Genomic DNA, 16,608 nt, shown 5'->3' on the forward strand with positions numbered 1-16,608 from the left:
AAAATAGCAGTAAAGCAGACGATATCAAGCAACTGTCACGTGTAAATGACCCCTGAGTAGGCTTTACACAGTCAGAAGTCGGGACCCTATTTAGTACACAATTCAGAGTAAAAAATACTTCAGATTTTAATGTGTTCAAATAATCACACCACAGTTTAATCATTTCCTAAATCTTTTATTTCCTTCTCATTTTGATGGATGGAGATCACAAATCTGAGAGACAGATCAATCATCGTCGCCTCCTGCTTTATCGATGACCTTACTCATCCATCTTCTCATACGGAACAGGTGGGTGTAGAAACCATATTTGCCGTCTCGGTCGCAGCCCTCACCCCAGGAGACTATGCCAATCTGGTACCAGCGGTTGTCATCTGGGTTCTGGAAACCAGACAAGGAACGACCATCTGTATACTGTCTGTCTTCTCTTGACACCAATAGGACTTTAAACCCAGATGCTGTGTGATATTTATGTATGTTCTATATGTGTATGCTATGCTTTTATATAACCAAGCAGAGATAATGTGTTATCTGCTGCCACTTGTAGCATGGTGATAGTACAGTAATATTACTAACCCAATCTGATATGCCACGTTAAGTATAACTGCATGTGAAGGTGTTTTCTTAAGTGTTTATTAAGTTTCTGCTGTACTTACCTTCATGACAAATGGTCCTCCACTATCTCCCTCACAGGCATCACCTCTTGTGGGGTCGTCTGGTTTGTAGCCTGTAATGCACAAACACGCACAAACACATCACACATCACACCCACAGTCAGGAGAGGAAACTAGTGTCCAGTGGATGAGCGTCAGATCCGTAGATCTGATCTGGGTCAAGGAAGGCTGCAGCATTGTGTAACAGTTCTCAGTCAGTCTTTATGGGTCCTCAGTTCCTCACCAGCACAGAACATGTTGTCTGTGACACGGATGGTGGTGGACTGGCGGCAGATGTCATGGTCAACGATTGGTAGGTGGATCTGCTGGAGGACTGATGGTAGATTCTTGTTGTTAGAGCTCCACGTTTCCTTCAGGTTCCCCCAGCCTGTCACTCTGCCCTTATAGCCTGAAAACATTAACCTGGAAAGAGACAAAGAGAGGGGGTAGGCCATGCAGCACAAAATGCTTAGACTCATACCTAGGTAAGGTAAGAGAATAGCTGACTTACGTATTGGCTACCTTCTTGCTAGGCATGCAGATAGGATGAATCTCATCAGTGAATTGGATTGGTTGTTTCATGTGCAGCAAAGCAATGTCTCTGTTCAGGTTGACCTTCCAGTTATATTTGGGGTGGACGATAATCTCATCAATGGCCACAATCTTCTCGGTGCCTCGTTCAAACCTGGCAGCCACAGAGTAAACAGTCAACTAGATTTCTAGATGGATGAATTCATGGATTAATCAATCAATCACTGCGGTGTCCTTGATTCTAGCCATTCTAGTGTTTTTGGACTCACTTGGCCCTGTTGTGTTTGCCGAGGCGGACCAGGATGTCGTTAATCGTGAAGTTCTTGTTCCAGGGTGGGTAGAGGATGCAATGAGCAGCAGTCAGGATCCACTCATCGCTGATCAGGCTGGCGCCACACAGCAGCTCCTGAGGGCTGCGCTTATACAGCATCACCTGCCTGGAACACAGTACAACATGTAAGCAGTAACAACTATGTGTAGCAGCACTGTGTCTGTAATTGTTACAGTGGATGAATCTCATGCGCTACAGTGCCGGGCCACCTATTCGGGTTGCATGGCAATAAAGAACCTTCAAATCTTGCATCAGCAACAACAACAACTCAATCTGAAATGTGAGGACATGGAGAGGAGTGGTTGTTGTTACCATGGCGCGCTGGCCACCTCTGCGTCCAACCCCTTGACGATACGGCTCCCTCTGTAGGAGTCCAGCAGCTCCTGCTCTTTAGCGTCCTTCTTGTTCACCTTCTCAAACAGTGGCCGTTCACCGCACACTGACCACACACACATATACGTATACAAAAACACACATACCAACACGCAACCATCCACACAAACACTTATCAACACACGTACACTCACACAAATGCCCGTTAACAGGCGCACACATACCAACACACAAGCAACACACACACTTACCAACACACACACACACACACACACAAATACCAACACAAAACCACATACACCCAAAGACACCAACACACAAGCATACCATCACCCCATCACACAGAAACAAACAAATACACACAATAACAGATTCACATAACATCAATGACTTGTATCCATGGCAATAAAGCCAAATAAATCATGTCAGCTCAGAACCCACCCTGCTCTCCATTGCCAAAAGAACGTGGGCTGAAGAAGGTCTTCCTGGGGCCAGAAAGAACACTCCTCTCCTTGCCTCCTGTACTATCCTGATAGTTATCTATGGGGTCGTCTGAAACACAGCAAACAGATTTTGACTCTTACTGTACACATAACCCATCAACCAAGGACCAACCAAAGGTTGGTTACTGTAAGTTGAATGGTTTTCTGATATGTACCATACACACACATGCTCTCTAATGACTCAAGAACGCATGTTCCCACTATCAGAAGACAAATGAACACTCACCACAAAGCTCCAGGTCGCAGTACTCTATGGTTGTCCTGTTGTTCTCCACAAAGCACCATGGCCCTTCAGGATCTTCATCAGGGTTCCTGCAATGGTTCTTCTCTAGCTTCACCTCAGGGATAAAGCCCTTACCCTTGATCCTAGCCTGGACAGAGGGCTCAGTCCAGGGCAGGCAAGTTCGGGCCTGCAGGGTGGTGGAGAGGGTGCCTGTGTAGTCCACCCCATTGTTGGAGAGGCAATCTTTCTTCTGAGCATACATAGTGTTAGTGTTTTGCACAGCCGGAGGTGTGGAAGGGACAAATGCCTTACCTGTAAGGAAAGAAGCAGTCAGACTTAACACATATAGCCCCTCCCCCTTCACACAAGCCCACACTGAACAGGCCATATGTTAATTATATGACAGCATCTTCACAGGGAAAGCAACATCGACCCCTATCCTCTATTCATACGGTGGTACATTGAGGGTATTCTAGATTTTTTGGTATCATGTCCAAGTGTGTCCAGTGTGGAAGGCGAGAATAAGTCAGAATAACCCACCACAGATGGGGACAGTGCAGGGTTCTCTCTTGACTGTTGGGTCCCTGGTGTAACACCACGGGCCCAAAGTACTGCTGTCTGGGTTCCTGCAGAAGTTATCTTTCAAATTTGTATCCACAGTGGCATTAAACTCCCTGCAGTGAGACAAAAGTACAGCCTCATGTCAGAATTCACATCAGGACTGCTTTTAATCAGAACAGCCTCTAATAGGATAGCTTCTAATCCAGAACGTTCCAACCATGTTCCTGGATACCTTCCATCGTGTATCATGGATGACAGGTTAGTACAGTACAGCTACTTAACCCTTGTGTTATCTTCGGGTCATTCTGACCCATCAGTCATTGTGACCCACCGTCATATTGCGACAACTTTACCGCATACAAAAACTTTTAACCGTTGGGCTGTCTCAGACCCTCCACATTGCGAAGGTTAAAAGAAAATGCTATTTATTTGTTTTTGTATTGGGTAAAATTGGGTAAACACAACGATGGTTTGTTGTGAACCTTTTGGTCATGTGACCCGAAGGCAGCACAAGGGTTAAGACATCATGGATGACAGGTTAGTATCCACCTGTGATTTACATCATTGAAGAAAGGTTGTGATAGAGTTGACATACACCAGGTGGGGGAAGTTGCTTCTCCAGTACTGACACAGCTTCCCAGACGAGGTGAAGCTCACATTGCCCTTGTAGTTCAGCCCTGTACTGACAACACATTCTCCTGGAGAATACACACACACATATTCAGCTACTGAATACCTTACCTTGAGTTCTCTCAAGCAAGTACATTGTGTGCACACTGTAAAATTTTTTAATATACAAATTATTTTATAATATGTCACAAGAAATCTGAACTTTCCCAAATAACTTTAGTCTGCAGTGTGCTGTTTACCAGGTCATGGTCATGTTGTTTACCTTCTACACATTTTCTCACCACCTGTATGTTGTCTTTAGTCCTCTTTAGAGAGGTGCCTTCACAGTCTGAAATGCCACAGGAAAACACAGTACTTAAATTACATACAGGAGTACATGAGTAAACTCACATTACAGCATAACATATAGGAACAGGAAACGCAACTGCTACTATATCCACCACCAATCCTAGCAATACAGAATTTGCGTAAATCATAAATGTCATAAATTGTAAATGATTTGTAATAATTTTTCTCTGATTTTGGTATGATATCAACCAAGGCATGTTAACATCTCTACTTTTGTCGACCTTTGACTACAGTGTATTAGATTTGTCTCACACCTGGTCCTTCTGGTATGGATACATGCATTGTGTTGCAGTAAGCAACACAAATTAAGTCTACCTAAAAAGTAATTGACCAAGGCCTGTTGTGGGGCAATCAGCCCGTCTGTACTTTGTTCCTGGTTCAATACCTAATGTTTACTCTGCTCGTTATGACTAAGCACCTGCACACAGTATGAGTGCTAAGTATTTAATAGGCAAGAAGAAGATGAAAACACACGTACCCTGATAAGTTAACCAGAACGCTGTCTGAAGCAAACAAAGATAGATACATGATTGGATTAGATAGAGGGAGGGAAGCACCAAAAGCAATACAATTATTCTTTGTCATGTTAAGCCTCCCCATGTTCTCCTCATGCCCAGACGTTGTACAGTCAGTTCCAGTGATGCTTCTCACCGTCAGGTCGGTTATCTCGAACACTTCTCTGGCCTCTTCGTGGTCACAGATCTCCTCAATGCATTCTCTTTCCAGGTTCCCCGGCTTTAGCTCTTCAAATATTGAGTTTGCCCTCTTGGCTCGCACCAACACCTGTGATGCCCTCTTGTTGTCCAGAAACACTGCATACACACAACTTGAGATTGAACTCACACAATCACACTCTTGGAGAGTAACTCACACTCATGGATACATATCTAACACCCTATCCTACCACGTTTTCTGACTGGACTGATCAGGTCACAGTCATAACAGTTTTCGATTATCAATCTTACCGTCATCACAGAGTGTAATCTGGAGACCTGAGAGCAGGAGAGTGAAAAGAAGAGATGGAGTTATATTAGCCATGATGTGTGTGGAGCTCCTAGGACATCACGTCTTCTCTGTTCTGTTTGACTACTGTTCCCTGCCCTCTCTCTCTCTCTCTCTCACTCCCCCCAGAGCTTGCTGGTTAATATTGAACAGAATCAATTCAGGGGTCAATCAACCTCACTTTCATCATGGGTCTACTGTCAAAGGTGTATTGAAATAGATGTGCTACCAGGGTGTTAATTACAGGGGGGGGGGGGGTTCGGGTGGATTGATCCCCCTAATTAAAACTTGGACCCCCCAAAAGAGGTAAAAACAACAGGTCGGGGGGGTCGATATATCATTCTTACCTGTAATCGTAAATATTACTTTATGCCCTGGAGAAGAAGTTGACCCCCCCGATTGGCATTGTATAATTCACACTGTGTGCTACTATCATGGCTAGCTACACCAGTTATATATGAGCTATTTTCTCTGGTCTGTCTACATACACCTTGACATTAATGAAAAAATGAAGAGGAAAATTTTTATGTGCTCACAATGCTACGGTACTCTATCCATTGACACAACGTGTCACCCACGCACACACAAATTGAACAAAAACCGAAACATTTATTGACTCTTGTCTGCTACTGACTCCTGTCCAACAGATTCAATATTTACCTTTCAAATACAGGATTGTAAAACCAATACTCATCTTTGTATGTCATTTTGTTGGTTGAAATGTCTGTCAGTTATAAAAGTTGGAGTAAATCGAGTTGATCAAAGCTGTGTGGTTAACTCAATTAAAGCCATGTAGCTTTCAACATTTTCTGCTCATTCTGAAGAGGTCTGACGTATTTTGGTCCCTTACAACAGAGAACTAGAACATTCAGAATGATGCATCTCTGAGGCAAGTGAAATGTAAAAGCTGTCATAGTTTCAGACATCAGTGTGCTGAAAAGGAACATCTGGTGCAGACCAGCAATGGGTGACAAGGTTCAACACTTTTGAGTCAATATTTGCAGATCCCTTTAACTAATCAAGAAGTACACCTGCTTCCAATGTTTCTTTTTTTCCCTCTAGTTTTCCTGGGATTTTTTCTTATCGTCCTTGAGGGTTTAGATGCCAATCTATGATCATCTGTAAATCTCTCTGTGATACTGTTTGTAAAAAGGGCTGTGTAAATTTGATTCAATGGAACATTCTGGTTCTCCAACAGAGAACAGCAGTGTATTAGGACCAATTGCTTAAGATTGTTGATTAATAACATGGGTGAAGCATTTGTAAAGTATTTCTATGTTAAGCATGTTACAAACATTTGTTGATTCTTAAATAATCTGTAAATGGCTTATGACTACATTTGTAAATTAGATGTTTGACATCTCTTTATTTGCCTTATAACTTGTTCATAAAATATATCTGAATCACAAGTAGCAACATTTATAGATCAACAAAGTATTAACAAATAGTACGATGCTTGTTAAGGTCTACATTTATCAGCACAGAGGCTCTCAGTTTACATCTCACACATTGTATTCACAATCTTCAAAGCTGAACTATGAAAACCTTTCAACCAAAACAGAGCTGAATTGAAAACTGAAGAAGAGGACAGTGTACGTGTTAGCTCTAGATGCCTGTCTCTATCTCGACGGTCTGGGCCACGGAGCTGAGTCCATTGTCTCCCTGTAGAATGACCAGGTTACCGTGGGCCTTGTGCTCTCGGACAACAATGCACTTCTCGTTAGAGTCTGAGACAATGATCTCCAGCAATTCCTGGCTGAGCTGTCCAGCCCCTTCCTCTAAGATCACCCCATTGACAGAGAGGGCAGAGTCTGATGTGCCAAGAATAACTTGTCCTGAACTGGACACACTTAGGTCCTCCAGGGTCTGGACATACAGCACTGTTTGGTCCTCTCCCCCCTCCACCAGGCCCAGATCCGGGGGCTGATCCCAGGTCTTGTCCACCGCCCTGCGAGGTGTCTTCCTGGGGCGGCCCCTCGTAGGACGAGGGTGACTGGCCTCCAGAGCTGCAAGAGCATCCTCCAGCTCCCCAGCCCCGGTCCTCTCCTCCTTCCGGCGATGGGACAGCTGGTGTCGCACCAGGCTCTGCATCAAAGTGTATCCAGCCCCACAGGTCTGGCAGCTGTATGGACGCTCCTCCAGGTGAGACTTCATGTGGCGCCTCAGCTTGGTGGCCGTGGTGTATGCTTTCCCACACTCCTCGCAGCGATGGGGCCGTTCCCCGGTGTGCAGGCGCTCGTGGGCCCTCAGGGTGTGGGGGTCCCTCAGGGCCTTACCACAGACAGGGCAGAGGTACGCCTCCCCAGTGTGGGAGATCAGGTGCCTGCGCAGCTCAGGGGCCTGGGAGAAGCTCTGCTCGCAGTGCACACAACTGTAAGGCTTCTCTCCTGTGTGGATGCGCAGGTGTCCTTGCAGGTTTCCACGCTGGCGGAAGGTTTTCCCACAATGTGGGCAGGGGTATGGTCGCTCGCCCGTGTGCAGACGCATGTGGTTCCTGAGGGAACCGGAGCTGGCCAGCTCCTTGGAGCAGACTGGGCAGCAGGTTTTGACTGGTGGCTGGTTCTGCTCCTTGGCCCGGTGAGCCTGCCGGTGTATCCGGAGAGAGGGCCTGCGGGCAAAGGCTTTGCTGCAAATGTCACACACAAATGGGCGCTGGCCGGTATGGAGCACCTCATGCTCCCGGAGGTCTCTCTTCACCCCGTAGCTTTTGTCACATTGCTGACACTTGAATGGCCGCTCCCCACGATGCATCAGTATGTGGGCTTTGTAGTTCTCCTGTGAGCTGTAGGTTTTTGAACATTCGGAGCAAGAGTAGGGCTTGAAGCCTGAGTGGGTGAACTGGTGCTTCTTCAGGTGGCACAACTGGAAGAAGCTCTTGGGACACTGGTCACATCTATACCTCCTTTCCCTGGTGTCAAACTGAAACCGATCCGTAGAATCTGGCTCTTTCTTCTTCTGTACAGACTTATCTTGGGAGATTGGTCTCTCTCTATCTGTATGACTACTCACTGGATGTTGGTTTCTTGCCCTGCCTCTGGGTAAACCCCGTTGGATCCTCTGCTGACCTCCCAGAGACCTACTCTGACGCTCCTGGAGTTGGTGGTTGATGTGGCTGAGTAATGAGTGCACCTTCCTGGGTTTGGCTGCCAGACGAGAACTAGCCCTAGGGGCTTGAGCTGTAGGACCTTCGGCTTGGTCCTGATCACCTAGATCCCCTGATTCAGCCCCAGGCAGCAACAGAGTTGTAAAGGCAGCTCTGTCGAGAGCAACACTTTCTACCTTGATGCTTCTAAACCCATCCACTCCTCCATTCTGCTCCGCAGTTTTGTTGTCCTCTGTCCTTCCTCTTTTCTCCAGCCGCTCCTTCTCTTTCCTCCTTGTGGGCCTCTTCTTCCTCCTGTACATAAGAGGTTTGCTCCTCCTGATCTGAGTCTGGCTTTTACACATCCCCTCTTTCTCATTCCTCTCATCCTCCTTCTCCATCTCATCCCTCTCATCCTCATCCTCACCCTCCTCTTCCATCTCATCCCCCCCTTTCTCAGGCTCTTCCTCTAGACAAGGACGTGCAGTGTCCCCATCTTTACTGGTGTACGACACACTTCCTCCACAGACTAAAGGTTGCTCCGCTACCACTGGACTGGTGGCAGAAATTGTCTCCTTTCTGGACCTTCGAGGGGCTTCCTGTTTCCGAGGTTTCCCTAGTGGTGTACCTGGCCCAGTTTGACCTCCTACAGACTTCTCTAGGGGTTCAGGCAAAGTCTGGGACTCCCCAACCCAGAGAAGGAGTTCTGTCCCTGGGGATATGTCCTGGCAGGCCCTCAGAAAGAGGCCTTCAGCCAGCTGGTGGACTGTCACATTCCTCTCCTCCTTCCCCTTGGCATTGCACGCAAACCTACAGGGCAAGATCACAGAAATGGTGTCTCTTAGAATGACTACTGAGTTTGGATTAGATCACCAGTTACTAACTTGTACCTGACCCAGTAGAACTGGTCCCAGAGAGGCCCATTCACCACCCCTTGCCATTCTCCATCCATCTATGAAGATGAGAATATGAAACACAAAAGGATCAAATTAAATGTATCAATTTGTCCATCGGAAATGTACTGGTATTTACATCCCACTGTTGATATCAGGACACGTTTGTTAGTGTTTCCTCTATAACTGTTTTACGCTTTAATATGTTTCAAAATATTGTATCAATTACGCCTCCACAGATCACGAATCTATCAAGGTCCTTGCCTACAGAGACCCACCTCTTCTTCCCTCTTGCCCTCCCTATGACAGTGGGCCTGAGCCTGGCTCTCCAGCCCCAGCATGGCACCTCTTGGCACTGCACATCTGACACACCAAAGTCCAAGCTGGCCGTCATTGGCCAGGGAGGGCCCCACTGCCAGACCTCTGGGGACCGACCGCAGCATGCTGTAGAGGTAGAAGGCCTGGTCTAATGACCCGTTCGTGCTACCTGGAGACTCCATCACACTCTGTAATACATCAAAAACATACACACAACATCGATCAAGTCATAATATCAAATACACTGTATTTCTCACTTTATCTTTAACATATAACATGAAGTTATGCGGCCATGTATGTGGGCTACTCATTATCGGTTAACGTTGTGGTGACAATTGACCATTTTTTTTGTTATTTATGTCGTTGCGTTGGCCACTAGCCTGTTTGGCTGGTCATATCTGCTCTGCAGGACCAGGAGCATGCGCGTCATTGAGATGGGGCGGTTGTATGAATGCCACCCGGTTCACTTATGTTCACTAAGATTTGCAATTCATTAGTTACAATATAAAAATAGCTGAATAGCTGGGATCGAAAAATAGTAAAGAGGAAGTCGGGGCTGTAAAGTTAGGTAAGCTTATCATTCAGAAAAAGTGCACGGCATCCAGCACAGAATAATACACTCAAGTTGCAGCCAGCAGTGCACAGCAGCAGCATGCTAAGATATCAAGCCTACTCTGTAGCTAGCTAAGTGATTATCTATGTGTATGAGACTAAATGTGCAAGCATCTACCATGTTTAACGGCAGGAGGTTATGGCTATGGACCACGTAATAATTAATTTGTCATTTGGTAGCGACAGCTAGATAGCTGTGTTAATGTGTGAACGGTCGCCTAGTACAACAACCCGTTCCTAGATAGCTTCCGAGCTAGCACTGAGCACTACACACATGTAGTTTACATGGCATCAATATCAAGATACTATCGCTCTAGGCTGCTTGACATGTGACAGCAACATGTGAAATAATTTCGACTAACCCAGGGTATATTCGGGGTCTTGATCAGTCCTTAGCAACAGTTTTTTCCTTTGAAAACTCCGGGAATATTATCGTTCGCCAGCCAAAAGCACAAATTCCGGAAGTTAAAATAGTTTCCGTTTAAACAGTCCGAAAGGAAACATGTCCTATATTCATTTTTGGCATACGCGAAACCTTAAATAAGCTTGCAAGTGTCTTAACTACTCAATAGTTGCATGCAATTTAAGCTTTAAATTGTGTTACAAAAACAGCATTGTTTAAAAAAAATAGTGTATTATAGATAAGACATATTCAAGCAATACTGAGTAGTAAGTACGCGATGTACAGGACCACCATCCTGCAGGTGTGCGTTCCTGCGGTCACGGTGAGATTTAGTATAAATCAGACCATAGTCTGTATTGCTGTTCTGTTGCCAGGTAGCAATGCCATGGTAAACTGAGGCTGGGCCGGAGGGGACCTTACCGGTTGTGGAGAGACCAGTCACCAGCTTCATGGCAGAGTCCTTAGTTGTTCGGAACCACCATGTCTCCACAGATGTACAACTCTGCTCAACAGAGTAAGGAAAACCTACCCATATCTTGAAGTGAGGTTGTGTGTTAATGAAATTATACCTGTTTAGTTAACTTCTCTTTGCAACTCAACTCATCCCACAGTGAAATGGAGTTGGAGACGTTCCAGAATGAAGCAGAGGACCATGACCAGGGGTTGAGGGTGGAACAGCTGCTTCTCACCATAGAGAGACACCAAAGACTGGACCTCTGGTGTGAGTACCACTTCCAGCACATCCTGCTGGAGAAAAGAGCACCTTTCCGGAAACGTTTGATGCAACATCACTTGCTCTCACACATACCTCTTACATTTATTGTGTGTCTGTGCCCAGTCTGCGAGGAATGTAAGGAGTACTTTGTGGATGAGTGCCCCACTCACGGCCCCCCAGTGTTTGTGCCAGACACCCCGGTTCCCGTAGGCGTGCCTAACCGTGCAGCACTTACAGCACCCTGCGGTGTGGAGGTGCTACAGGAGGGCGGAGAGGTGGACGTGTGTTGTGTTTCCCCGGACCTTCACCGGGGAGTGCTATTTGGACCTTACCAAGGAGAGGTGGTGGCTCAGGACCAGTCCTCTGGCTTCTTCTCCTGGATGGTGAGTATCTGAAGTCTGGGACCTTTGGGTTCATAGCAAATAACTATTTAGATTTGCGTGTTTCTTTTTGAGGTAGACCAATATAGATTTTTTTCTACGGATATTGATGCTGATGGTTAGGAGGGGTGAAAGATGTGTAGGGAGTCAGGTGGCTGAGCGGTTAGGGAATCGGGCTAGTAATCTGAAGGTTGCCAGTTCAATTCCCGGCCGTGCAGAATGACATTGTGACCGTGGGCAAGGCACTTCACCCTACTTGCCTTGGGGGAATGTCCCTGTGCTTACTGTAAGTCGCTCTGGATAAGAGCGTCTGCTAAATGACTAAATATAAATGTACATGATAAGTAATTACTTTGCCTTTATATAATTGTTTTTATCAAATCAATGTACAGAATAAAAATAGCCCCCCTTGTACAAAAAAATACTTTAATAATACAATAAAAACATTTATAATAGCACAAAATAATATAAAAACGAAACATAAAATGGATCAATCCAAAAATATAAATCATATTAAAAAAATCTGATATACACTGATTTACAAAAAGCTGATATTGAACTGCCAAAAATCTTTCAATCCCAAGTGTTTGTTTTTAACTACTCTTACCCTGAAAGATAATAGTGTTGTTCTACTTTTCCTCTCAAGCTGGTGGATGAGAACAACTGTTATCGCTCTATAGATGGTAGTGATGAGACTAAGGCCAACTGGATGAGGTAGGTTTATACATTCACACATACACACACACACACACACACACACACTCACACACTCAAACATACACTTATAGCTAAGGTACAAACACTGTGTTTGTATGCAGGTATGTGCGTACCTCCTCGGAGGAGGGCGAGCGTAACCTGACGGCGTTCCAGTATGGCGATCACATCTACTTCCAGGTGAGCCGTGAACTAGCAGTGGGAGACAGACTGAGGGTCGGATATAGCCAGGAGTACATGGACCGACTTCACAGCATGTCCCTGGACACAGTCAACAACCTGAACACAGGTAACATACACTCATATACACATATTTATGCATACATACACACCTGTATACAATAGATACACATGCATACACCTCAACATAAAAATATTAGTATGTAACAAAAATTATGGACTTATCCATTTCACAAATGTAATATTCAAATTTCCTTTCAAGACACCAGAGGGAGCTCTTACATTGTGATAAAATAATCAGATGCATGATCAGGACCATCTCCCCCCCCCCCTCCTCCAAAACCCCCCACCACCACCACCCATCCATAGAGAAGGACAGCCCAGTGTGGTCCAGTCCGTGGAACGTGACTGCGAGGGACCGCGAGGCCACGCTGGCACTGATCCAGCACTACGGCTCACCGGACATCCAGGCTCTGTTAAGTGACCGGACCACCAAGACTAAGCAGGTGTTTGAGGTGATTGCGGGTCGGATGGAGGCGCAAGGCTTCGTGGTGAGCCAGGCAGGCTGGCAGGGAGGGAAGCGCTGCTTCCAGAAGTGGAGGAACATGGAACGCACCTACAGGGACTACCTGCTGGCCAACAAGAAACTGGACGGCAGCCGCAGGAAGCAGCCCGAGTTCTTCCAGCAGTTCCATGCCCTTATGGGCCAGAGGCTCAGCTCCAAGATGGCTGCCGCCGCTGCAGACTGCTCTGCTTGGGGCGGGGCTAAGGTCAAGTCCAAAAATGTAGCTCCGCCCCCTACCTTGCCTCTCTACGCTATTGTGGTTCCGTCCAATCAGACGGTCAACCTAAGCATTCCCTCTTCATCATCTTCGTCATCTTCAGAGGCAGAGCTCAGGGTTCAGGCTGGCTCCTCCGACCCAGAGGCTCAGACCAGGAAGTCGAGCAGAGCCAGACCCAGACCCATCAAGGAAGACATAGGGGTTGGGCCAGGTGGGGAAAGGGGCCGAGGGAAGGGGAGGGGCAATAAACAGCAACAGAAGAGGAAAAGAAGATCGTGGCTGGGGGAGGAAAGAAGTAAGTTCCCCGGCTCATGTTCAGCTAATATTACAGTCAGGGTCTGTGTCTTAAACTGATGCCAAGCTCTCTACTCATCATTGCTTCCCTTCTCCCTTTTTCCCTCCTCTCTGGTTCCCTTATGCCACACCCTCCCATCAATGCCTTCTCTTTTTCCTCTGTCTCTCTATACCCATTGTTCCTGCTCCCCATGCAGCAGAAGAGGGTGCTGTGCAAGATGGAGGAGTGGTGTCGGTGTGGTCTGAAGGGAAGGTGACCAGCCTGGACCTTGAGGCTACCGAGGCCCTGGTGGAGCTGTATGCCTCTGCTGAGATCCAAGGGCTGATCCGGGACAACAAGACCAGAACCAAGCGCATCTTTGAGATCATAGCGAGTCGTCTGCGGGAGCAGGGGTTCCCCCTGAGTCCGGTGCCAGAGCAGGCGGGCCAGAGATGCTTCCAGAAGTGGAGGAACCTCTCCAGAGCCTACAGGGACTATGTTTTGAACCATGACCCCCACAGGACCACCTTCAATTCCGCTTCTAACTCAGCCTCCACACGTAGGAGGCCACGCCCCCCACCTTGCTTTAAACAGCTTCACAACCTGATTGGCCACCGCCTCAACCTCCCACTGTCCGGTGATTTGCCAGGGCCAGATGGGGGTGGGGCTGAGGGAGAGGGAGATGGACAAGCAGAGCCAATGATGAATGGGGACATAGATGGAGAGGTAAATGGAGATGGACAGATTGATGAAGGGACAAATGGAGATGAAGACATAGATGGAGAGGCAGATGGAGACACAGAGGTGGAGGAAGAGGGAGTCAGCCAGAGTCTGTTACACATAGTGGAGGTACCCGCCAGTCCCACCGAGCCCTATCTGCCCCCTTCCACCTCCACTTGCTCCTCCAGCTCCACTATGCCCTGCCAGCCCTCTCCACCCAGGGATCAGCACCTCCTGCTGGGTCAGAAAAGGAGGAGGAGGATGACGGACATCCTGGAGGTGCTGCAGGGGTACAGGGAGGAGGACAGGAGGAGGGAGGAGGAGAGGCAGAGGAGGGAAGAAGCGAGAGAGCGGAGAGAGGAGGAAAGGTATGACCAGCTGAGAAGTCTCCTCAGGGAGCAGCATTCTGAGACCATGATCGTGATGAGGGAGCTGATCAACACCGTGAAGGCTGAGAAGAAAGTGTGAAACTCCTCCCCCTTCCTCCCTCGTTACACCACCCTTGGTAGTTTGATGTTACAATGTGAGCTGTTTCACATATGTTCACTCTGAACATCAAACAGACTCTTTGCTGACATGACAGTTTGTTTTTACATGCAGTGCATTTTAGACGCAGTATGAGACTTTGACTAAAATGCTCATGGACCCAGAGGCTCTTTACATGCTAGGACATCTGACGCTACATCCCAGGTATTGGCACGTGGTACTTTATCTAGGTTCCTTGAAATGTGACCTCGGTCTATAAATCGTTTTTCAACTCCCCTGTGACCTTATTTGCTCAAATAAACCTTTCGGTTTGATTTCAGTGACTTTGAGATGCTATTTTGTCTGCATGCACAGCCTTGGGAGATACAGGAGGAGATTGGCTGGAGTATAGTTTCCACTTCATAAGATGTGTATTGGATTCACTAATTATTCATTCAGATGCGTCTGCTTCCGGAGGGAGAGGGCGACGGGAAAGAGGGAGAGAGAGGGGGATGATAACAGAAAGACAGCAGTTAGACCCAGCAAGGGCGAGAGAACAATGGGTTGGAGCAGAGAAGGATGGCAAGCCAGTGACGGAGGCACCCAGAGAGGGAGAAGAAGGTACGAAAGGAGAGACAGCAACAGCAGTAAGAGCAGGAGGCAGAAAAGGCCAAAAGAGAGAGAAAGAGAAAAAAAAAGATCACAGCCAGAACCAGACAGACAGAATCTCTCTGGCTCATACAGCCTGCTGTCTCCTGCCTACTACCCATTACATGGAAATAAGGGGTCATCATTAGCAGAGCTTGGCTGTGTTGTTGTTCAATAGGCTGCAATAGTGTGTATTGTCTGCCATTCACCAGGAAACACAACCTGGACTAAAGATGACTCATTCCTACTGTAACTTAAAAACCACATAATATGTTAACTCTACAAAAGTAGGCTGGAGCAGTCGCAATGCTGATCAAAAAGAATATAACAGTTTCATAACTGAGCACTTTATTGAAAGAAGCACAAGTTGGATCTAAAAACACTTTTATTAACCGAGATACTGCAGTGTTTTCTAAATCAAGATGGACGACAGTGAAGTATGCCAGTGTAACAGAAGTTGAGATAAGTACTGACTCACCAATGATATGCTGAACAACAGGACAGTGAAGCAGTATATTAGTGACCAGACCATGCTTGGGAGTACCTGTATAATAGCCTTTTTAGGCTAGCTGTTCAGTTTGCTTTAGAACAAACATTGAACTACTGTAATGGTCTTCATACCAGTTTAGCAGAACGAGGACAGAAAGCAGCAGGTTATATCAGTTTGCAAATACATGAAGGTTGCTTTTCTAATTTCACACATTCTGGTTTTAAGTTGTTCAAAGTTTGACCTCTTACAACATTCATTGTTTTTGTAGACTCCAGAATGGAAAAGTCAGTTGGTGAAAGTCAGTTGATGGAAATAAAATGTCTTTGTCATCATAGCTTTGAGCGTTGTGTTGGTTTTTCGCTAGCAGAAAGCATCTGCTGTTGCTGCTCTACTCTAATGGACCTGCGTGTTCTGTAAACCGCAGAGACTTCAAACTAACAACCATGCAGAGAGGCTGTGAAAGCCACAGCTGATATACATGCTGATTGAGTATTCAGATGAGGAGAGGGAGAGCAAATGTATGGGCTGGCAAGCACATCCATCAGGTGAATGTGCTTAAAACCCCCTCACCCCCCCCTCCCACTCCCCACCACTACACCTCTTTTAAACAGCCACACGATGGATAGACTAGTCTGAATAGGCCCAGGCTTAGATAACCGTCACTACAAAGCTCATTACAAAATCTATAATTGATACAATCGGCATATATTGATAATATGTACACCCTCTTATAGAGGGATTGTTGATGACTCTAGAATGACCAAAGGAATACTGCAACAGCACATGACGAACAGTATGACACCTGGTGTGTCACCTTATC

At 46.5% G+C, this 16,608-nt stretch overlaps 3 protein-coding genes across 3 annotated transcripts; 1 reads left to right on the top strand and 2 right to left on the bottom strand.

Moving 5' to 3' along the window:
- Positions 1-154: 154 nt before the first annotated feature.
- On the bottom strand, positions 155-5,211 carry f2 (coagulation factor II (thrombin)). The gene is made up of 14 exons (XM_067248739.1): positions 5,076-5,211; positions 4,762-4,922; positions 4,589-4,613; positions 4,025-4,090; positions 3,728-3,830; positions 3,112-3,245; positions 2,575-2,883; positions 2,287-2,397; positions 1,825-1,951; positions 1,451-1,618; positions 1,162-1,335; positions 895-1,073; positions 654-724; positions 155-378 (listed from the first exon to the last, which is right to left on the bottom strand). The coding sequence occupies exons 1-14, from the start codon at positions 5,146-5,148 to the stop codon at positions 226-228; spliced, it is 1,854 nt and encodes a 617-aa protein (XP_067104840.1). The 5' UTR covers positions 5,149-5,211; the 3' UTR covers positions 155-225.
- A 1,267-nt stretch (positions 5,212-6,478) lies between these two features.
- On the bottom strand, positions 6,479-10,456 carry znf408 (zinc finger protein 408). The gene is made up of 4 exons (XM_067248740.1): positions 10,380-10,456; positions 9,366-9,593; positions 9,085-9,146; positions 6,479-9,004 (listed from the first exon to the last, which is right to left on the bottom strand). Exons 2-4 carry the CDS (start codon positions 9,585-9,587, stop codon positions 6,718-6,720), a joined length of 2,571 nt encoding a protein of 856 aa, XP_067104841.1. The 5' UTR covers positions 9,588-9,593; positions 10,380-10,456; the 3' UTR covers positions 6,479-6,717.
- LOC136955715 (uncharacterized) lies at positions 9,882-15,194 on the top strand. Its single transcript, XM_067249442.1, has 8 exons — positions 9,882-9,973; positions 10,795-10,934; positions 11,032-11,141; positions 11,259-11,518; positions 12,162-12,229; positions 12,334-12,518; positions 12,779-13,486; positions 13,683-15,194. Exons 2-8 carry the CDS (start codon positions 10,870-10,872, stop codon positions 14,651-14,653), a joined length of 2,367 nt encoding a protein of 788 aa, XP_067105543.1. The 5' UTR covers positions 9,882-9,973; positions 10,795-10,869; the 3' UTR covers positions 14,654-15,194.
- The last annotated feature ends 1,414 nt before the right edge of the window (positions 15,195-16,608 follow it).

Source organism: Osmerus mordax, chromosome 13 (genome assembly GCF_038355195.1).
Source record: "Osmerus mordax isolate fOsmMor3 chromosome 13, fOsmMor3.pri, whole genome shotgun sequence".
Taxonomy (NCBI): Eukaryota; Metazoa; Chordata; class Actinopteri; order Osmeriformes; family Osmeridae; genus Osmerus; species Osmerus mordax.